The sequence below is a fragment of the Cheilinus undulatus genome, linkage group 2 (assembly GCF_018320785.1).
Source record: "Cheilinus undulatus linkage group 2, ASM1832078v1, whole genome shotgun sequence".
Lineage (NCBI taxonomy): Eukaryota > Metazoa > Chordata > Actinopteri > Labriformes > Labridae > Cheilinus > Cheilinus undulatus.
The window spans coordinates 1,798,979-1,823,230 of NC_054866.1; the positions used below are offsets into that span (position 1 = coordinate 1,798,979).

The 24,252-nt window shown below is 39.9% G+C and overlaps 1 protein-coding gene across 1 annotated transcript in view; it reads right to left on the bottom strand.

Moving 5' to 3' along the window:
* The window catches only part of LOC121522615 (NACHT, LRR and PYD domains-containing protein 12-like), a 34,806-nt gene extending 13,376 nt beyond the window's left edge, over nt 1–21,430 (bottom strand). The window contains exons 1-11 of the mRNA XM_041807163.1: nt 21,354–21,430; nt 21,106–21,216; nt 20,742–20,852; nt 9,978–10,082; nt 6,893–6,968; nt 6,555–6,771; nt 3,783–5,586; nt 3,525–3,701; nt 3,268–3,435; nt 2,456–2,623; nt 10–183 (exon numbers count right to left, since the gene is read on the bottom strand). Coding sequence (XP_041663097.1) covers nt 10–183; nt 2,456–2,623; nt 3,268–3,435; nt 3,525–3,701; nt 3,783–5,586; nt 6,555–6,771; nt 6,893–6,968; nt 9,978–10,082; nt 20,742–20,852; nt 21,106–21,216; nt 21,354–21,430 — 3,188 coding nt within the window. The remainder of the gene's footprint in view (nt 1–9; nt 184–2,455; nt 2,624–3,267; nt 3,436–3,524; nt 3,702–3,782; nt 5,587–6,554; nt 6,772–6,892; nt 6,969–9,977; nt 10,083–20,741; nt 20,853–21,105; nt 21,217–21,353) is intronic.
* Between the last annotated feature and the right edge of the window lie 2,822 nt (nt 21,431–24,252).

A 24,252-nucleotide genomic window follows, 5' to 3' on the forward strand; every position in this document is an offset into this window, starting at 1 on the left:
AATCCTTACCTGAGAGTTTCCAGTGTAGAACGTGGATCCATAAGTCCACCATAAAGTTGCTTAAATCCTGAATCCTGCAGGTTGTTGTTACTCAGGTCCAGGTCTCTGAGATTGGAGGACTGGGAGCTGAGAACTGAGGACAGAGCTCCACAGCTTCTCTCTGAGAGGTTACAGCCACTCAGTCTGTTAAAGACGTTAGGTTAGTCAATAAACAAGACTAGATAAAAACCTCTATGGCTGACCGCAGCTATCTGGGATGTCTGTTGAAATGCTTGACTGGCAGAGTGATTTTTAATTATTGTTATTTTTTGAGCCATATTTATTGTGGCTACTTAAATGTACATAGCTGCATGCTGTCCTCTCTCTCTGTCTCTCCTCTTAATAAAGCTCTTCTCTGTGTACATATGAGACTCTACAGAGGCATGAGTCAGACTTCAATGATAGAGACAGACACTGTCAATGGAGATTAATTTTGTTTTTGGTCACATATGTCTTTAATGGTAGTAATTTTATACTAACAATAAAACACTAACTGTTATTGAATGATTTATTCTAAATAAAGTTTCATGAACATTTCTAATTCTCCTCAGACAGGTGTGTAAGGGTCTTTATTTGTGAAAAATTAAGCTGAATGTCTACGTTAGTGTTCCTATCCTTTATATCCGTTAACTATCAATAGACAGCACATTTATCATATTCCCTGCTAATGAAGGTGCTAAACATTTAAGTATAGAATTCTCTTAACAATGCAAATGCAGAGGTTTTAACATTTATTTGTTCCCCCCATATTATAGTATTAAGGGAATATTTACCAAATATTTTTTTAACATAGCGCACACCCCTGGCTCATGCGGGTGAAACAGAGACACACAGCTGGAGCACACACACAGTGCTGACACGCTGGTCCTCCGTGGTCAGAGAGGAGGGTTAAGAGGAGAAAGTTCTGCTGTTTATCCTCTAGTATTCTGAAACTTTTACCCTCAACAGATAGAAGCCTAAAGTCTACCCCACCAACATGTTAACGTGCGTTTTAGTGTAGGTGTGTGCGTGAGCGTCGCATTTGTGTGTCACTCTTATGCAGCATGACAGCAGACGAGGGAAGCAGCGGACACTGCTGCATACAAGATGCACAAACGGTCAAAGAGAAAGGGACAAGAGGAGAAAGAGTGACAGTGGGAGCTCATGATGGAAAAATTAAAAACTGAAGATTGTGTACGAATTTCAAATCAAGAAATATATTTTCTGGACAAGACTGTCGTTGTGGCTCTGTGCTCTGGTTTTAAGAAGAACGGCGGCCCAGGTTGGAGTAAACTGCAGCGGTCTTACTGCGACGTCCAAGCTAACAGTTGACAATACAGGACAAGCCCATCGCCATGATTGGAAACCCATACTGAAACAGACCTGGAGTAGCGCGAGAACATTTTTTTCTGTCACAGAAAGCTTTTAATGTTGCTCTGTGCGCTTGTTTGGATTTAGACATGTTGTGCGGTTCAGACAAAAGCGCCGCTGCAGCTCAGTCCCAGCTAATGACTCCACTAGCAGGCCTGCTAGAGTCATTAGCTGGGAGACAACAACTTATTAGCTGTTTACAACAACTACCCCTTTCCCAGTTACTATCACATAATCATGCAAAAGTAGGGGGCAGATCGACAACATCAATTTCTGTGGCAAGAGCTTTCCATGTTGCTCTCAGCACTGTCTGTGATGAAGAAATATGTTGGTCTGGCTAAGGCCGAGCTAACGTTTGGCTAGCAGCCGTAAATACAAGCACAACAAGTAACCCTTCCCCCCGTAACTATCAAACACTCACGCTGTAGCGGGTTGGCAGAAGAGCAAAAACACCATTTCTGTTACAGAAAGCTTTTAGTGTTGCTGTCTTCACTTGTTTAAATAAAGAAATGTCCAGTTCTGACTAAGTGCTGCTGTGATTAATTCAGAGCTAATTGCTACACAAGCAGCCAGCATACACAAGCATTTGCACAAGTTACCTTTTCCCCCTCAACTGTCATATAGTCATGCCAAAGCAGGTCAGCAGAGGAGTAAAAACATCTTTGAAAACATGAAAAGCTTATATGATTGTTTTATTCTTTGTCATAGAGAAATGTGGCCCAGTTCTGGTGAAACAGAGGCTAAAGTTATATCTGAGTTATTTAGAGCAGTGGAGGCAGCCAGTAGAGGTCTTTCAGCACAAGTAAACCCCACCCATAGCGCAACTCTGTATGTATGGCTCTAGTTAACAAAGTGGAGGCAGCCATTAGCGACGGCATTCAGTCCAAGCAAAGGCAACTCCGTTATGCTAGGGCGTTGGAAGTAGGGTCAGTCACTCAGTCAGTCAGTCAGTCAGTCAGACACTGACAGAGTTTTATGTAGTGCTGACCTCAGCGGTCAGCCAAAAACTCACAAAAAACACAAGATTTGAGTTTAGCAAACTAAATAAATGTTGTGACATCCTTACCTGAGAGTTTCCAGTGTAGAACGTGGATCCATAAGTCCACCACAAAGTTGGTCAACTCCTGAATCCTGCAGGTTGTTGTTACTCAGGTCCAGATCTCTGAGATTGGAGGAGCTGAGAACTGAGTTCAGAGCTCCACAGCTTCTCTCTGAGAGTTTACAGTCACTCAGTCTGCAAAAGATGTTTGGTTAGGCCGGCCACACACTCCAGGATTTTAAGCCAGATTTTAGGCCTGATTGTGGGGGCGTATACCAACTGAAGCCTCGTCGCAAATGATTATTATTATTGTCTGAGTAGTCTGCATGTGTGTGGTGTCAACATGTTTAATTGACTGCTCCAAATCACGTCATAGCCTCCCAAACCCTGAATGGTAAATATCAAACATGTTTGATATTTACCATTCTAGGTCGTAGTGCCGCTGACGGAGTACCCACAACAACCAATGAGAGCAAGCACACCAGGTAGGGTCACCAGACAAATCACACGTACTTTCACCGCTCACAACCATAAACACAACTTTAACTTAATTCCAGCCAGGATTTCATCCTGAGTCTTTCCCTTGTTTTATGATTTTTGCTACACCTGTAACACACACCAGGGCAGCCTGTTGTGGAGAGACAGCAAGATGGCATTAACAGACATCCTTGTTTTTTTTTTTGTTTTTTTTCTGAAGTCACTTGATCACACGAGGTCATAGGCAGGTGGGCAGGTGTGTGGTCTCCAGTGATCTGAGAGTCTGGCTGAATCTAGTGTGTGCGTTCAAGAGGATTAAAGATGAAAACTGTCGGTTTTAAAAAATGCTGTGACATCCTTACCTTAGAGTTTCCAGTGTAGAACGTGGATCCATTAGTCCATCACAAAGTTGGTCAACTCCTAAGTCCAGCAGGTTGTTGTTACTTAGGTCCAGATCTCTGAGACTGGAGGAGCTGAGGACAGAGGACAGAGCTCCACAGCTTCTCTCTGAGAGGTTACAGCCACTCAGCCTGTTAAAGATGTTAGCTTAGTCAATAAAAAAACTCACAAAAGACAATGCATTGGTTAGCAAACTAAATAAAAGTAATGACATCCTTACCAGAGAGTTTCCAGTGTAGAATGTGGATCCATAAGTCCACCAAATCCACCACAAAGGTGCTCAACTCCTAAGTCCTGCAGGTTGTTGTTACTCAGGTCCAGATCTCTTAGACTGGAGGAGCCGAGGACTGAGGACAGAGCTCCACAGCTTCTCTCTGAGAGGTTACAGACACTCAGTCTGAACCAGAAACAGAGGTAGAAATAAGTTTATGTTTCTAAATACAGACTACTTTATCAGTGCAGTTGTGAGTTCACCTACAGAGCTTTGTTGGAGGCTTTGATCACTGGCATCAGCCTCAGGAGAGCCTCCTCTGAAGCAGAGTACTTCTTCAGGTCAAACACGTCCAGATCTTCTTCTGATGACAGTAACATGAAGACCAGAGCTGACCACTGAGCAGGAGACAGTTTCTCTGTGGAGAGACGTCCTGATCTCAGGGACTGTTGGATCTGCTCCACTAGAGAACGATCCTTCAGTTCATTCAGACAGTGGAACAGGTTGATGCTCTTCTCTGCAGACAGATCCTCATCGATCTTTGTCTTGATGTACTGGACTGTTTCCTGTCTGGTCTCTGAGCCACTTCCTGTTTGTGTCAGCAGACCTCGTAGGAAATTCTGATTGGTGGTCAGGGACAGACCCAGGAGGAAGCGGAGGAACAAGTCCAGGTGTCCATTTGGACTCAGTAAGGCCTGGTCCACAGCACTCTGATGGAGATATTGAAGTTTAGGCCTGGTTCGAAAGATTTTAAAGATCCTGTATGTTGTTTGTTCCTCTGCCAACAGATTGACTCCAGAGTTGCTGAAGGTCTGATGGACATGAAGAGCAGACAGAAACTCCTGAACACTCAGATGGATGAAGCAGAACACCTTATCCTGGTACAGTCCTCTTTCCTCTCTGAAGATCTGTGTGAACACTCCTGAGTACACCGAGGCTGCTCTGATATCGATGCCACACTCTGTCAGGTCTGCTTCATAGAAGATCAGGTTTCCTTTCTGCAGCTGCTCAAATGCCAGTTTTCCCAGAGACTCCATCATCTTCCTGCTCTCTGGACTCCAGTGTGGATCAGTCTCAGTTCCTCCATCATACTTGATGCTCTTCAGTTTGGTCTGAACCACCAGGAAGTAGATGAACATCTCAGTCAGGGTCTTGGGCAGCTCTCCACCCTCTCTGGTCTTCAGCAGATCCTCCAGAACTGTAGCAGAGATCCAGCAGAAGACCGGGATGTGGCACATGATGTGGAGGCTTCTGGAGGTCTTGATGTGGGAGATGATTCTGCTGGCCTGCTCCTCCTCTCTGAATCTCTTCCTGAAGTACTCCTCCTTCTGAGGGTCAGTGAACCCTCTGACCTCTGTCAACATGTCAACACACCCAGGAGGGATCTGATTGGCTGCTGCAGGTCGTGTGGTTATCCAGAGGCGAGCAGATGGAAGCAGGTTCCCCTTGATGAGGTTTGTCAGCAGCACATCTACTGAGGTGGACTCTCTGACATCAGTTAGGATTTTAGTTTTGCTGAAGTCCAGAGGAAGCCGACACTCATCCAGACCGTCAAAGATGAACACGACCCTGAACCCTTCAAACCTGCAGAGTCCTGCTTCTTTGGTTTCAGTAAAGAAGTGATGAAGGAGCTCCACCAAGCTGAACTCTTCCTCTTTCAGCACATTCAGCTCTCTGAAAGTGAATGGAAATATGAACTGGATGTCCTGGTTGGCTTTGCCTTCAGCCCAGTCCAGACTGAACTTCTGGGTTAAGACTGTTTTCCCAATGCCAGCCACGCCCTTCGTCATCACTGTTCTGATTGGTTCATCTCTTCCAGGTGGAGTTTTAAAGATGTCTTCTTGTCTGATGGTAGTTTCTGCCCTGTGTGCTTTCCTGGATGTTGTTTCGATCTGTCTGACCTCATGTTCCTCGTTGACCTCTCCAGTCCCTCCCTCTGTGATGTAGAGCTCTGTGTAGATCTGATTCAGAAGGGTTGGGTTTCCTGTTTTAGCGATCCCCTCAAACACACACTGGAACTTCTCCTTCAGGTTAGACTTCAGTTTATGTTGGCAAACTGAAGCACAAGTTCCTGAAACAACAAGCAACAACTGATGTGAATGAGCTGATCCTGCAAAGAGCTGTGCAGTTCTTCTTCCTCCATCAGTTTCATCCAAAAATCTCCTCAGATGTTCAGTGGCTATGTGCAGAATATTAAAGAAAGAATTAAAAGAACTGTGTTTTCTTTGCTAAAAGAACTCAGTATTGTATATCTTGATAAAAGAAATGTGAAATGCTGTTGCTTGTTAAGTTTTGTTTTGTGAATTTAATGTTTACAAGCACATACAGGTTTATTTTCTGTGCAAAAATACTGTGATTAATGTGAGAAAACTAGTGCAAGGTTTTACAACTCATTTGCATACTTTAAGAAGAAAATCAATTTTAGTTTTGTTTGCACAGTATTCAGGTTTTTTTTTTTATGGTCCTGAGACACTAAAGAAGTAGTCCAGTGCGAGCGGTACTCCAACCACCTTGGCTGCAGGGAAGGAGGTCGAGGATCCTTACTCAGAGTCTTCATTTGCTTCTCCGCTTTGGATCACAGATAAGAGATCTCACAAACAGATATATGGGCCCCAAACACACAAACTCACTCACTAACTAAACTGAGGAAGACTTGAACTTTTTTTTTTATTATTACTTACTTACTATTTAAAGGAACTTTACTTCTACAACTAAAAATAGTACCCGGGTACATAAGGGAAAAAAAAGATTTGGACAATTAATTTTGTGTTTACTTGGCTGTAAAAAAGGTTAAGAGCTCTGAAAAGTTTTACTGTATTTCATTTCATGTGTATTACCCTTTAGGAAGAAAAACCCACTGTAAAGTGCACACGGGGTAAATTTTGTGTTAATAAATGTTTACTTGTTTCTTCATATAAAGGCGTCGTTGTGGTTTTACTTACCTCCTCCTGTCGGCCTAATAGATGTTGGTGTGTTACTATTTCAATTGGCACCGAATCTACTAAGGTATAAATACTGGTTACACTTTGATAAACGTACTGTTCCTCAGACAGTCAGCCAGCTCGTACTGCTTCATTCTCCTCAGGAAGTTCTCTGTGATCTTCAGAAAAGCCTCTCTGCTGCTCCTCTGCTCTTCATCTTCACCAACCAACACCTCCTCATCCTCACTGAGACGTTCTGGGTTCTCCTGACTCAGAGCCTTCTGAAGTCTCTTCAGTTCCTTCTTCACAAAGGTGATAATGTTCTCCTCTAGCAGCTGGAACACAAAGAGAAAATGAATGTTTAGAGGACAGCCTGGGTTTGATCAGACAGACTGAGAAACAGTTTACCATGATATCTAGATAGATGTGCTCCACTGTTAATGATGATGTACACACCATAAATAAGGAGTCCAGCTCTGTTTGATGCTGCTTGGACTGATCATTGAAGAACTCTGATGTTTCCAGCTGACCTCTGTAGAAAAAAATATCAGGTTTAAGGACATTTAATGACAGAGTCTGAGAGGTCAACAACATGGCACAGTGTAAATGTGGGAGGATTAAATGATAATCTCATTTACTGTGGTATGTATGTTGGCTCACTGAAAGAGATCACTTCCTTAAAAAGTAACCCCCTAACACCTCTTCATTCAGCTCTACCATTACTTTATAACAGCGCCCCCTTCTGCCAGTTGAGCATTTCCTCCTCTAATTTTTCATTTTTCCCTTTAAACAGTCAGTCCTTACACAGCATTCAACCTAGGTTTATGATTTTGGGTCTGCATATAGGTCATCATCATCAGACCTACAAAAGCCTCTTCTATCCATCCCTAAATCCCAACAGGAAGTCCCTAACTTCATCTCAATTTCAAAATAATGGTGCAAAATGACTATAAACCTTTGTAACTTTAGTGTACATTGTTTTGTGATCTACTCTTTTTGGCAAGGACAGTATCACACTGAACACGCCCACACGTAAACATCTCCTCACAACACCCCCTACTGGCAACAGGAAGTCACAAAATTAGGCAGTTTCTTTACTTGTCTGGCTCTGTTGAACCTACCAAGCTCGGATTTTCAAATAAAGGCAGCATAAAACTGACATGTTTCATAAAAGGATGGCTTAGTGATGATGGTGACCATTTCAATAGCACGCCGCTTGACAGGAAGTTGCTGTAACTGCTATATTAGACCAGTGATATTGTAGTTATTAATCCACTTTTACCACTTTTTATTGCTTTAGTTTCACTCTATTTCTTCCGTGTGTCCTTTCAGCCTTTTAACGTTGTCTTCTTTATGTAAACTGTAGATCACTTTGGACCATTTTAAATGATAAAAATCAGTCCTGTCTAAATCACATCTACATGTTATCTTCCTGCTTTGTCATACTGCCTCCTAGCATTGACAGCCAGTACTACCTCATATAAACTACAGGCCATTATTTGGAAGCAACTTCAAGTTTCTGTTCACCATGACTTTCTTAAAAACCAGTATGAACTCTATGGATTTTTGGATATATTTACTACATGATCAGACTTTTCTTTCATTGATATGCACCATTTTCCCCACTCATCCTTTAGGTATACATGGATGTTACCAGACCATTGCTGAATGATGTTAACAAAAGAAGAGAAGGGCTTTGTTTTAGGGTTGAGAGGATTTGCAAGAGTCACCACTTCAGTGCAAAAGCAAAAAACAATCAAAGTTTACAATATTCACTTTAGATCTTTGGCTTTGGAGTTTGCATACAAAAAACCCAATTAATCTCAACTCTGTCCAGATCGCTGACAGACTACCACAGAAATGTCTAAAAAAACAGCGGAGTAAAGAAACAAGAGTTCAGATGAGTGCATACAGTAAAGAAGGATACACTGACAGAGAAATCACAAAACACCTAAAGGTGTCCAATAAAGGGATTCACTACACCCTGAAGAGACTAGAAGAAACTGGAAATTATGATGACAGAAAAGCCTCCAAATGTTTTTTTTATTGTTATTATGGTACCTACTGTATGATGTCAGCTGATGTCTGAGTTTGTAAGGTCTCTAATGATGACTGCGCTCTAATGATGTGTGTGATATCATGGTTTTGCTCGGTATCAGTGACATCTAAGTTCTGGTTCTAGTTTATCATCTCGATCATGTCTTCTGTTCAGGTTCTTGAACTGTTTGGGTTCTGTTGATATTTCTGGGTGTCATTGTTCTGTTGTCTTTGTCTTTTGTTTGGGTTTAGTTGCTTGTTCTTGCTGCTTCAAATGTCAAACCACTTTGTAAACCCTTGTTTTTAAAAGTGCTATACGGATAAAATAATAATGAAAATAATGATAAGAAGAAAAAGAAGAACTTAATAATTAAATATTATTATAACTATAATTATAATTATTATTATTATCATTATTATGGAAACAAGCCCTCATTGGCTCATACAGCTGACTTATATAAGACCATATTAACATAAATAATTTCTCAAGGAATAAAAGATTTATTTAGGATCCACTGGTTTTCATAAAGCCTTCTAAGTTTACAGCCTGTGGGCCCCTGCGACTCACCACACTGATAACATGTCAACATAGCTGTAAATCTGTTTTATAATTTCTTACCTTCCACCTGCAGGTTGTCTGAAGTAAATAAATTCATCTTTAGACTGATCACTCTTCATGGACAAACAGCTGGGTTCAGGAGAGTCTGGGCTCTGCTTCTCCATCCTGTTACTGAAAACAACAAGATATGTTTATATAGAGAAGATGTGGTTACATAAGATATGTTTATAGATGCATATATTTTAAATATATTTATTATTTGTTTATATAAAGAGGAGATGTTGATGTTTGGTGTTTCATAGTCAAACTGCAATGAAACACTGAATGATGATGATGATGGAGGAGGAATACCGTGATTGATCAGCAGTGGATCATAAGTGACCTTTTGCTAAGCCCCTCCCTAGAATAGCCACTGTCCAATCCTAGGCAGCATTACTTGGAGTCTATTTTCAGACGCATGCTCAGCTCTGATGAAATATCCATGTCCACTGTTCTTACTATGAAGGTACATCAATCTTTTATTTAGATAAATTGTGGTTGAACACATTCAATATTACCATGTTCCACCTCATCAAAGCTCATAATTATAAACATCAAATGTCCATTTCACTGAGGTCACTCAGGGTCACATGGTTGAAAAACTCCCATGTTTTCACTCGTGCCTGAATGCAGTTTCCTGTATTCATACTCTCTGTAAGCTAGAGCTCCATCTACTGGTCAAAGTCAGGATTACACTCAAATTATTTCAACATATTGTGGCTCCAACACTTCTCTGACAATGCCAGCCCTCGTAAGCTGATGAACTCAACTGTAACCACTGGTTATTAGAAACTATGAAATCCAACCATCCTGGTTTATTTATATGATGATGGAGAGATGATGATGAATGAGGGACAACAGTGACCTGGTCATCACAACTATAGTTTTTATTTCATAATTTCTTACCTTCCACCAGCAGGTTGTCTGAAGGTAATGAAGAAATCTTTAGACTGATCACTCTTCATGGACAAACAGCTGGGTTCAGGAGAGTCTGGGCTCTGCCTCTCCATCCTGATACCAAAAAACAAGATATGTTTAATTATAGATATGTTTATAAAGAGATAACAAGTAATTATAGGAATGATAATGATAATTATACAGAGATATGATAACATATAGCAGAGGTGGTGCTGAATTTTTTTGTTGTCCATCATTTTGACAGGATGGTTCGTAAAAAATCTGTCATACCATTTTATAATATTACTCTTTAATATCTATAATGCAACATAATTCAGAATGACTTTATTAGTAGTGTTCAATTAATGTAGCACTCTTTCCCAACTTTTATTTGAAGAACAGTCATTGAGGTTCTGCATTTTAATGGCATTGAGAGAAGGATGAACACAGCAGCAGTGTTTACTCCTCTTCATTTTTACACACTGTGGAACAACAACCCCTGTCTTTAAGCAAGCAACTATGAACTGCCCCACTTAAAATATCACATACAGTTTTGAGGATATTTTTAATGCCAAGATGTGTCCCTGCCACTTCTTTAAAATCCCGCTGGATCCATTCCTGACAGAGAGCTTCATACAGCACACATTCATGTGTCATAGCGCTGAGACAAGTTGGAGAAATGGAGAACAACTTTTTAATTCTGTCTCTGTTATAACCTGTGAGTAGGGCACAAATGTATGCTTTTATCCCTTATACAGGTACATCTCAAAAAATTAGGATATCATAAAGTTCAATATTTTTTGTCACTCATTTCAGAAAGGTAAACCCATTTATTATATAGTCATTACACACAGAGGGAAATATTTCAAGCCTTTATTTCTTGAAATTTTGATGATTATGGCTTACAGATAATGAAAACCCAAAATTCAGTGTCTCAAAAAATTAGAATATTAAATAAGATCAATAAAAAAGGATGTTTTAAACAGAAATGTCAGGCTTCTGAAAAGTATGTACATTTCTATGCATCAATACTTGGTTGGGCCTCCTTTTGCATGAATTACTGCATCAATGCGGCGTGGCATGGAGGCGATCAGCCTGTGGCACTGCTCAGGTGTAATGGAAGCCCAGGTTGCTTCGATAGCGGCCTTCAGGTCATCTGCATTGCTGGCTCTGGTGTCTCTCATCTTCCATAGATTCTCTATGGGGTTCAGGTCAGAATCAAGCACAGTAACACCATGGTCATTGAACCAGCGTTTGGTACCTTTGCAGGGCTGTACAGTGCGGCATAAATGTCGCAAATGCTACAAGAAAATTGGTCTGTGCTAAGCAAGGTTAAAATAGTTTGGGATTTTTCATTAGTTTTTATTTTTATTTCATTCTCACTTTCTGTGTTTGATTTTAGTTTAGTGTTTATTAGTTTTGATTGCTGTTTTGTTAGTTTAGTTTAGTTTCTATTTTGCAAAAATGCTTCTTTTTAGTTTAGTTTTAATTAGTTTTAGTGTTAGTTTTAGTTTTTTACAGATAGACATCGGGGCTGAGTCTGAGAGTCATACATTTTAAAAAACATTAAAACAGGTTACTCTTCACTTAACATTTATTTATTTAAATGTTTCAATACAACTCCAGACTTAAAACTACCACTTCATGAAGTCTTAACCAATCAGATCAGGCAACTTTACACTCCCCAGACTCCGGTGTAGGTGCCAGTCAGTATGGTTGTGTCAAAAGCCGAATCCCAAGTCTCTTATTGATCGGTCTTTGGTCCTACGGCTTCGCTCAAACCGGAAGTAGTTTCTGATCAGCCATCTTAAAGACCATCCCAAAGACCCTTACGTGGTTTTAAGACCCAAACCATAAGACCGAGGACTGAGATTTGAAGACAGATGATCAAAGACACATGAGAGCAGACTTCCCAGAACTCTTTTACTCACGACACGCCCCCTTATTGGATATCTCTCTCTGATTGGACGCTGCTATACAGTGGATGTCAGTGAAACTTTACAGCACCAGCAGAAATAAACAATGGAGGAGAAACAGAGTTTACAACAGATGATAAACGGACTCAACGGACTCTCAAGAGAACATTAACATCAGAAGTTTTATAAGGCTCAATAACTGATGGGCTGGGATTTAAGAAAGTGTTTGAAATAAGCATTTACAGTGAAATATTGAGAATATATTTAATAAAATCATTATTAAAGAGTGAATCAGTATGGAGTTTAATATTTGATTAGTTTTCTGATTTACCGTCAAACATAAAACATGTTAAAAGCTCATAAGATCAACAGAATCAGATATAAATCTTCCCTTTCCCACCAAACACCGACATCACTTAGAGGATTTTTTCTACATTTGGTCCATCATAACCTTAATTTAGTCAAAAGATAGTTGTAGAAAGTTGAGCCATGTTTTGTCCATCTGACTTAGTCCAAGTTTAGCCCAATAATAGTTGTTTAAAATATGACAACGTTTCAGCGACGTCTTTATAGAGACGTCTTTTCAATGAGCTGAAAATGACTGCTTTTCACCTTTTACTGCAGGTTTCTCTTCATGCAGGTGTTTTCTGATCCCACACTGGGACCAAACTCTGTGAATGTGGAGATTTTATTAGAATAAATGAGAAGAAATGTATGGAGACCCAATCAGCTGTTTGTGCCTCCTGACAGCTGATTGATGATCAGGGCAGCGTCATCATAAACTGATGTTTACGGGACGCTGCAGAGGGAAGGACGTCCCATTGACCGTTAATCGTCGGTCTGATGGCTTCAGTCTTCCGCATCAATTACTCCAGTCTTTCCATGAGTCTCTGGTGGGCAGGACTAAGACTCATGGAAAAGACTCACGTCAAAGACCCAAGCCATAAAACAGAAGAAGTGAGACGCAGCCAAAGACTAAAACTAAGTAACCTTGCATAGGGTTAGGGTTAGGATACGCCCATTTCCTTGTTTCTCACTGGCGAATCCATTTTGTTAAGCTCCCATCTGAACCGTCTGAGCCCGGTTAGAAAGTGACCAAGGACCAATCAGCTTCCAGGGGCAGTACTGTCGGACCGGCGGAGTCCAGAGAAGTTGAGAGAGAGAAAGAGTTATGTCAACTCCATAGACACCAATGGGCCAATAATTTTACAGCAATGGCGGATCATGGGAGCCCCCGATAGTTCCAAACATTGCGACCATGGCAGTAGGATTCCTATGGAGGTATGTTTCTCACATTTATTGAAGGTCAATTTACAGGAAGGAAGCTACAGTTGACATTTTAATGATCACATTTGAATCAAATTAACGATGTAATTTAAAGCGTGATAGCTCGTCAATTTCAAACAAAATATTAGTTTTAATGTTAGGTTAGCAAAGACTCGTGACTAATGCCAACAGTTAACTATCCTACCTTTACTATCGGGGAACTTTGATTGAAATTATCCTCAATAACTTAGCTATTGCAGGACTTTTTGTAGCCTACTGAAAGTCTTTTTTAATTAAGGATATTAGCTAATGTAATGTTATTCTAACAATGGGTGCTAATATGCTAATACTAACATTAGTGTTTGTTTTGTCTGAAGCTAAGTGTTAGCTTCTTAGTTTGATGGGTGTTCGTGGTTATTCAGCAATTTTAATCAAATATGACTGCCACACTACACCGCGTTCCACATTATTATGCAAATGACATTTTTCTCTGATTTTCTAAATATCAATGCAAATGACAGTCATAATATTTTTTTCAAGTCATCAGCAGTTAGAGTATAATTCAAATGTTTTTGAATGAACTTCATAATGATAACTATTATTTTTAAAAAAAATAAAAACCTCAAAATGCACTTTTCCACATGTTCCACATTATTAATCAGGCCACAGGTTTCAGCAATATGGGAAAGTAAAAGGATCTCTGCTGCTACAAAGTGTCAAATAGTGTAATGCCTTGGACAAGGAATGAAAACATTCGATATTTCAGGAAAAATTAAGCATGATCATCAAACTGTGAAGAAATTAGTGTCTGATTCAGAGCACAGACGGGTTTGTGCAGATAAAGACATAATGAGGAAGGTTTCTGACAGACAAATACATCAGATTAAGAGAGCAGATGCTAAAATGCCATTACAAAGCAGCAAACAGGTATTTGAAGCTGCTGGTGTCTCTGGAGTCCCACCAACCTCAAGGTGTAGGATCCTCCAGAGGCTTGCAGTCGTGTATAAACCTACTATTCAGCCCCCCCTAACCAATGCTCACAAGCAGAAATGGTTGCAGTGGGCCCAGAAATACATGCAGACTCATTTTCAAACAGTCTTGTTGACTGATGAGTGCCATGCAATCCTGGATGGTCCAGATGGAGGAGTAGTGGATGGTTGGTGGATGGCCACCATGTCCTAATGAGGCCGGGACGTCAACAAGGAGGGGGCGGAGTCATGTTTGGGCCGGAATCATGAGGAGAGAGCTGATAGGCCCCTTTAGGGTCCCTGAAGGTGTGAAAATGACCTCGGCAAGGTATATAGAGTTTCTGAATGACCACTTTCTTCCATGGTACAAAAAGAAGAACAGTGCCTTCTGTAGCAAAATTTTCTTCAAGCATGACAATGCTCCATCTCATGCTGCAAAGAATCCCTCTGTGTCATTGGCTGCTATGGGCATAAAAGGAGAGAAACTCATGGTGTGGCCCCCATCCTCCCCTGACCTCAACCCTACTGAGAACCTTTGCAGCATCCTCTAGCTAAAGATCTATGAGGGTGGGAGGCAGCTCTGGGAGGATATTCTGACATCCTGCAAAGAAAAATTCTAGCAGAAACTCTCCAAAAACTCACAAGTTCAATGGATGCAAGAATAGTGAAGGTGATATCAAAGAAGGGCTCCTATGTTAACATGGAACTTGTCCTGTTAAGATGTTATTGATTGAAATAGCTTTGATTTCAGTAATATGACCTCCTAATGCTGCAATTTCAACAAATGACCATTTTTAGTTCTTTACAACCTATAAAATGTTTTAAAAAGCTGTTGTGCTTAATAATGTGGAACAGTGCATTTTGAGGTTTTTTTTTTTTTTTTTAAATAATTGTTGTCATTATGAAGTTTGTTCAAAAACATCTGAATTATGCTCTAACGGCTGATGACTTGAAAAATATTCTGACTGTCATTTGCATTAATATTTAGGAAAATCAGAGAAAAATATAATTTGCATAATAATGTGGAACGCGGTGTATGCCTCAGAAGAGGTAAGTGGATGATGTTGATAATTGCCTTTTGAAGTTTGCTTTGGCTAAATCTCCACATTTTTATGTAAGCTAACCATTTTGATAATAATAGTCAAAGTTTGTTGCAATTCAAGTTTATTTAAATGTTAGGTATGAGGTTATGTAAGATGATGTGATACCTTGTTTAGCTATTATTTGGCATAAGATGTAGTAGTAGTCTAACGTTAGCTTAAATATGTTGTCTTTTGCAGCTTCTCAGTGTGCATCTGGAGGCTTCAGCCTGCACACAGGAGATATTGCCCTGGAGGACCTACACAGTATTCAAAATACTGCTTTTTCCAGTCACTATTAAACTGCCAAAGCTTGATTTCTGTTAAGATTTTATTGACTAGACTTCTTCTGACCTTGCAAGATCCAAAGAGGACAGCCAGCCTTTACTTCTCTCTTGCTCTTGGAAGACTGGTTGCAACAAGAGGCTTCACAGCAGCGATGAAGATAGTCTCCCAATATGTAAACTGAGTGGAACACATTGCTTTGTTACTGTTAATTCCAGAGTTTCATGGTTTTTGTTTTTCCTTTTTAAATCAGAGGGTGTCATGTAAATTCCCACTGTGACGTACTGGGTGCCTACACAGGTGTTGAACACTGGTCTGCTTCCTGTTACATCTCACATCTTTGATGAATACTCTTTTGCATTAGGCCTGTATTGTTAATCTGGAAACAACAGGATTGAATAAAATGTTTTTAAGAAATCGTGTAAGCCATTGTTTTATTGCTAGAACACTTTTTGTTGAATATTAGAAAGTATGGATAACTAGTATAAAGTAACACGATGCCATGGGTTGGTTTTCCTCCTGTCCAGTCACCAGCTGTCACTTTCATATTTTTATATACATACATACAGTAGGATACGATTCTGATTTTTCCCCCTCCACAACAGCATATCGCAACATGGAGTATCTTGCAACAGCTATCGTGTATGGACTACAGATAAATCACTTAGATATTTTATACTTCACAAGACAGAGTTTCCTACATGCTTTAAGTTAATAAAGCTGAGTTACAGCATAGACATTGTCCTTGAAACATCTGAGCATGTTTTCCTACACAGGAGTATCACACAGGCTTCTTCTTTCTTTGTCTGAAATGTTAAAACAAAACAAGTCAGTAATTTTCAAAATCACCAACCCTGATGTTATAAAGGAAATTTAGTAACACTGCTGTGCCAAGCAATGTTTGCTAGTCAAGAACGTAAGTAAAGCCAGCTAGTTTACTGTCCACATTCTTCCTTTTCATAGAAATTTTCAGCAATTTTAAAAGCAGTATCGCAATAATAATGTTCCTACACACACGCATAGAATATGTGTCACACTGAAATATATCTATATATCTATATATCTATATATATATACATATATATATATATATGTATATATATGTAAAAAACGAAAATATTGGTAAGTAGTTACCAGAAATCGCGGCTAAGCAGTTCATTTAAATGGCCCGCCAAGCTTTGTTTGGAACTATTCCGCTGCTACATGAACCACGTGACCCTCTAGCTTCCAGACCCCTCAAAGGCTCTGGCGGAGTCGTATCAGCAACAAGAGCTGGTGCAGTCATGGAGGAAGAGATTAGCGTGGATGCTGCAGTAGCACCAGTTTTATCAGAACTTGACCACATTTCTTTGTTAAAAGAAGAACAAAGAACAGCAGTGAGTTGTTTTCTTTTCAAAAACGACAAAAGTCGAGTACTTACATGTCTATAGTCGCCATGTTTCGCGTTATTCCTCGGAAGCTGCGCATGCGCTGCTTGATAGCGGCTACGTCACGTGCTTTGTTGCTCTGATTGGCCCGTAGAGATGTGAAAGACAGAATGTTCATCCAATCACCCTCCAAGTTTTTTTCAAAGCCTCTGCCTTTTCCCAAACGTCTCCTATTGAAGCTTTCCCAGACGGATGTGTGAAACAAATCTATCTGGCATGTCAGGTTAATAACTAAGGATATTTTGTCTCCATTTTTATTTATTTATTTAGTCAGTGCACTGTCAGTTTTAGTTAGTTTTCGTTTTTTTTGGTAAAGCTTAGTTTTTAGTTTCTGTTAACTAAAATGTTTTTTGAATTTTCATTTCAGTTATTTAGTTAGTTTTAGTTAACTGTAACAACCTTGGTGCTAAGAGGTTTTCTTTCCTCGTTGCACAGGTCCTATGAGACAGCGAGAGAGGTGTGTGCATGCCAGACATGCAGGTAAGACTTCAGGTTTTACTTGTTGCTCCTAAATATGGAGGACTGAGAGTGCCAAAATGAAATATATAATTCATTAATTAATTAAATGTGCCATGAATTAATTAAATATTAATTAAATAAATTACACATTTAATTAATTCATGGCACATTTAATTAATTAATTGCATATTTAATTAATTAATGGCACATTTATATAATTAATGAATTATATATTTCATTTTGGCACTCTCAGTCCTCCATACCTAAAACTTCACTTTGATTTGAGATTTGAATTTCATGGCCAGTCCATCTATTTCTTATTTCTGGTACATTTTAGATTCAAGTGGAATGTTATTTCCTCTAATAATGTGTAATTCTGCACATCTGGAGAGCGAGCGGCCACACTCTGCGATGGTGAGAGAGTGACCTGCTGCAGCTCTTACAGACGGGGCAGGCTCAGGGCAGACGCCGTACAGGTGTCATTATGTTGAAGAGGAGCGCTGCTATAATCCCAATTTTTAAGACACGCAGGCTAGACGATGTTAAAAACCTGTATCTGCTAGTTTACTTCTCTGTTAGCCTTGTCCTCTCCAATTATTCACTGACGGTCGCAGTGAGTTGGCTGTCAGTGAGAGGACAGAGCGCTCAGTCTGTGCTGACTTCTGATCAAAGATTAATGTATAAAAAAAGGCATTTTTTTCTCCACTAATATCGTAGCTAGCAAGCCATACAGGTCTGATATGACACGGACAGACAGACAGCAGTGTGTGAGGGAGAGATGAGGGAGAGAGAGACAGGAGCACAGAGGAGAAGATCAATACAGTTTTTTTTTAAATCACCACTGAACTCCTATAGTACTGATGTTATGATTAAATTGTGTTAGAGAGAAAAAAGAGCATCTGTTCATTTACCGCTGGCTCTATAAATATCACACCCCAGTGTGATACTACAATATGGACCAAACTCTAACAGTGCCTAATGAGTGTTAAACAATGTTAGGAATATTTTCCTATTACTCTTGAGTATCAGTAAATATATAAGGGGTGTCTAAACTATGGCCTGTGAGCCAACTGTGACCCTTGTCCTTTTGAACTGACCTGCAAGAAATCCATTTAAAAGGCCCACATAACAATATAGAACTTTACTATATTTTTTAGTTTGACTAGGAATACACAATATATTTGGTTTATACACGTGGGGATATTAACAAATTAAATTTAGCTGATATCAATACCAATATATCAAAAATTGTATATGTTATATATAACACTTCAGTCCTTGAAACACAGTTTAAGGATGAACACAGAAACATACTTCAGTCTCTAGAACACACTAAAGTTTAAGTAATGAGGATGAACACAGAAAAAGACTTCAGCTGTCTGCTGGTCCTGCCTAAAGTTAAAAAAAAATGATGAATACAAACAAAAGGATTCCAGCAACAAACAGCAGCACAAACTGAGCTCATTTGCTCCTCTGTCTGATCTCAAAGTCTAGTTTCCAAATCATACTGCTCTACTCATCTTCAAGCACCAACACTTATGTAAAGATAGTCAGCTTCCAGCTGTTTGCTCTTGTTTTGTGTCTGAATGTGGAGAAGAAACATCAGTGTCTCTCTTCTCTGTGATTGGCTGTTTGCTTTGGTAGACATTAATGAGAGCTGTAATTTAGGCTGTTTTGGTTTCGTTTTTCAAGTACACTCACTTACTAAGCATATATTTTGGTTTCATGTTGGTTTTAGAGATGTAACAAACATTTTATATATTGTGCTACAGGTTTTTGTTCTGTGCTACAAGACTGTCAACCTCTGTAGCACCAGTGCTATGGGCAATAAAAGATAATGTGCAGCCCTGCTTTGGCAGTGTGGGCAGGTGTCAAGTCCTGCTGGAAAATGAAATCAGCATCTCCATAAAGCTTGTCAGCAGAAGGAAGCATGAAGGTCTCTAAAATGTCCTGGTAGATGGCTGCGTTGAGTGTGGACTTCAGAAAACACAGTGGACCAACACCAGCAGATGCCATGGCAGCCCAAATCATCACTGACTGTGGAGACTTCACACTGGACTTCAAGTTACGAGGATTCTGTACCTCTCCTCTCTTCCTCCAGACTCTGGGACCTGGATTTCCAATTGATATGCAAAATGTACTTTCACCTGAAAAGAGGACTTTGGACCACTGAGACCACAACAGTCCAGTTTTTCTCCACAGCCCAGGTAAGATGCTTCTGACGTTGTCTCTGGTTCAGGAGTGGATTGACATGAGGAATGCCAAATTTGTAGTCCATGTCTAGGACTGGTCTGTAGTCCATGTCTAGGATTGGTCTGTAGTCCATGTCTAGGATTGGTCTGTAGTCCATGTCTAGGATTGGTCTGTAGTCCATGTCTAGGATTGGTCTGTAGTCCATGTCTAGGATTGGTCTGTAGTCCATGTCTAGGATTGGTCTGTAGTCCATGTCTAGGATTGGTCTGTAGTCCATGTCTAGGATTGGTCTGTAGTCCATGTCTAGGTTTGGTCTGTAGTCCATGTCTAGGATTGGTCTGTAGTCCATGTCTAGGATTGGTCTGTAGTCCATGTCTAGGATTGGTCTGTAGTCCATGTCTAGGACTGGTCTGTAGTCCATGTCTAGGACTGGTCTGTAGTCCATGTCTAGGACTGGTCTGTAGTCCATGTCTAGGACTGGTCTGTGTGTAGTGGATCTTGATGAGCTGACTCCAGCCTCAGTCCACTCCTTGTGAAGCTCTCCCAAATTCTTGAATGGATTTTTCTTGACAGTCCTCTCCAGGCTGCGGTTCTCCCTCATGCTGGTCCACCTTTTCCTGCCACACTTTTTCCTTCCACTCAACTTTCTATGAATATGCTTGGATACAGCTCTCTGTGAACAAGCAGCTTCTTTAGCAGTGACCTTTGACCTTACCCTCCTTGTGGAGGGTGTCAGTGACTGTCTTCTGAACATCTTTCCAGTCTGCAGTCTTTCCCATGATTGTGTAGCTACTGACCCAGACTGAGAGACCATTTAAAGGCTCAGGAAACCTTTGCAGGTGTTTGGAGTTCATCAGCTGATTAGGGTGTGACACCATGACTTTACAATATTCAACTTTTTCACAATATTCTCATTTTCTGAGACACTGAATTTTGGGTTTTCATTTCTGTAAGCCATAATCATCAACATTTCAAGAAATAAAAGCTTGAAATATTTCACTCTGAGTGACAAAATATTGAACTTTTTCATGATATTCTAATTTTTTGAGATGTACCTGTGCATACATTAGTAACTTCAGACAATTATTTCTAATTTAGAAAAGAGCAGTAAGAACGTGCAATGAAGCAGAATAGAATAACAATAATAGTTTTTCTTTAACAATATTCATCCAGTTCTTACCTTCCATCAGCAGGATGTTCATCTTCAAAGGTAATAACAAAATCTTTAGACTGATCAGTCCTCATGGACACACAGCTGGGTCCATGAGAGTCTGGTCTCTGCTCCTTCATCCTGATACAAACAAACACAGTAATGAGAAAAGCAGAGATATATTTGAATCAGAGTCTACCTGTTAAAACTAGTCAACTAATGGCTACTTTCTTAACTGATGATCAGCATTTCATTCCCATTATTTCAATGCTAAATAAAGTACAGTGAGTCCTGTTTAAGTGGTTCTTGACAAGTAAGACGGGAATCTTCAATCATGACCAATATGATTTTATGGTCAACAGATTTTTTATAACAATATTCAGAGAATTCTCACCTTATATCAACATGATCTCTATCTTTAAAGGCAATGGGAAGACCTTTAGACTGATCACTCCTCATGGACACACAGCTGGGTCCAGGAGAGTCTGGTCTCTGCTCCTTCATCCTGACACAAACAAACAACATGATTAGTTACTGAGAGATGTTGGTCAGTGGAAGAGAGGGAGATGATGATGATGATGATGTGAGTGCTGAGCGGTGGCATGGAGAAGAGTCATGGACAGTCAGAGATCTTTATCTCACCTCAGAGCTTCCTGTTCTCCACACAGAGAGCTTGTAGAGGGAGGGTCTGCCTCCTCTGGGTCCTCACACTGATCCATAAAAGAGCGCCCCCTGCTGGGAGAGCTGCACTCTGTCACTACAACAACAACACTGATGGAGTTCAGCTGCTGAAGTCATATCCAGTCACAGAGACTTTGGAGCTTCAGCTGTGGAGGAAACAGAGAGAGAAGATGCTGCTGATTCACCTTCATCATCATCATCATCATCATCACTGTCAGTCTCATCTACCTGCACACACCTACAAGGAGGAGCTCACCTTCATCATGGACCGTTTTACAACCAGTAAGGGGACTTTAAGTTCAGACTGCAGCTCAACATCAGCAGAACCAACCAGCTGATTCTAAATAGAATATTGATTGATTTTTATGTATTGAACCAATCAGCAGTGAGGACCAGAGTAGCAGACCTATTCACAGAGCTGGGCACACGTCCATTCATCTGGTCATTACTGCTCTTACTTTTCTTCATTCATTTTCAGAGCATGTTCCTGCTTTTACTGCTGCTTTTGTGCTTAGACAGTAGAACACCATGAGTGAAGTTACCCACTCAGTTAGTGATGTTCCACCTGTGGGGCACTAATGCAGACTCACATGAATGCTGATCAGGACTCAGTGGAAGAGGATTTGTTTGACCAGAGTCAACCTTTCTGTCTCTCTGATGTTTACACACCCAAGTATGTCACAATATGAGCCACATTTGGGTGGATTAAATGTTCAATTTTAACATTTGAAGAACTTTAACACGCTGGAATTACATGCATTTAAGCTGCGTTTGAATTTAAGTTTTTTCCAGTTTTGTTGAGCTTAAAAGACATGATAACATAACCTCAACAATAGCTCACTGAGAACATCAATAGTTTTATGACATCTTAAAGTATTTTTGTATCCAGTTCTTAATAATGTCCGTGCCCTGGATTAGTAAAATGGAGTTAAGATGACTGAGAATGTCTAAGTACCTTTACTTAGAGAGAACTCTGGATTCAACACATTTATCTGTTTTTTTATCATGACTTGTAAATTAAGATTGTACTCTAAGCTTTAATTCAAAATGTAGAGAATATGCAGGAATAGTTCATATCATTCACAGTTATTCCCATAGAAAAACACTAAACTTGATTTGACTGTAATCTATTTGAGCTAGGACTGAATCTCATCAGTGCTGATATTTAGGACAACTTCACACCCCCAGGTGCTCACAGCAGACAGGTATATGGTTACCATAGCAACAAAGAAGAGGAGAGCAGAGGAGTGTCTGTGTTGGTGGCAATAGTCCAGGTTCAGTTAAGGTGTGGTGCTAGTCTGATGGAGCTGAAAAAATCTGTTGTTGATTTTATTGATCATTATCGATCCATTTGGATCAAACTGCACCAATTCATAACAAATGTTATCTGAAGACACTTTACAAACAGAGCACGTCTAGCCTGCTGTCCACAGCTGCTCTGTTAGCATGGTTAGCTTAGCCTGTGTGCTAACTGATAGCACTGCTACTGCAGTCAGAGCAGCTAATGAATCAGTGGCTAACTGTTAGCTTACAGCTCTTTTAACTCTTAAATTCAACTGTCAGTCTTTAAAGCAGTGAAAGAGTCTCTTACCTTCGACACGGAGAACAGATCTGAGTCACAGCAGGACGGAGTCCAAGTAAAAACAACAGAGACCAAGAAATACCAGAAACCTGTTCACCAACATACCAACAGAAAAATGTCCCAGCCTCCTTTTCTGAGTTCTGATTGCTATCATGTATTTCTCCTCTACATTGTTTACTATAGTCAAATGTGTTTTGGACATGGTCCTGAACCAGTGGAACAGGGGCTTGAGGGGGCGCCGGTGAGCAGGAGATGTTTTGTGGTGAACCACTGCCAGTATGTTTTACCTCGAGGATGAATAAAGCTGCCGAAAGCTGAGCTGCATAAACGTTGTGTTTAATATAGTTAACACTGGTAGCAGAGGACAGTTACAGACTATAAAATCCCACCAAAGTTTGATGACGCCAGGCCTTACGAATGCTTGAAGAATGAAGTCAATCTCTGGACACGAGTTACGGAGCCAGACAAAAAGAAGCAAACCCTTGCAGTCGCTCTGGGGCTTGAAGGACAAGCCTGGGAAAACGCCATGGAGATACTGGAGGAGAAACCAGACAGCGATAACGGTACGGCTACGTTGCTAGCAGGGTTGGGAAGGTTACTTTAAAAATGTAATCCAGTACAATTACAAGTTACCTGTTTAAAAATGTAATCAGTAACTTACTCTAAGTACCATCATATAAAAGTAATGTACCTGATTACTTGTAGTTACTTTTGGATTACTTCAATCCCAAACATGTAAATAAAGACAACTGTCTAAAATTGTCTAATCTAAAAGTTAGAATTGTGTGTACAACATTGAAAAGTTTCTCTATCACTGTTAGTAGAGTTAGACTGTAGAACAGATTGAGTGCAGAACTAAAGCAAATTTTGAGCATAATTCTGTTTTTAAAAAGCATAAAGAAATGATTTTCCAGAAGTACATAGGTGCTTACTGATTATTTGGAGGAAAATTGTACAGGGTATGGTATTTTTTTTTTAGAAATTTAAGACAGTGTTATGATTTCAATTAAAATTTAAATGGGTAGAATTACATAAGTTTTTACTTCTTCCTACTCCTTTTCGCTCATGTAAGATGAGAGGCTTAAAAACAAGAAAAAGCTGATTCAGCTACAGCCTTGTTTTATTTTCTTTTTTTGTGTGTTTATCACTTATTTGTATTTTAAACTGATTTTAAGATTTCATGTACATGACTGAAATAATATCGTTGTGCCAATAGCCCTCTTTTGGCTGAAATTTTGCAAACATCACTGAAGACATGTTTGGTTTCCCCATCTAAAC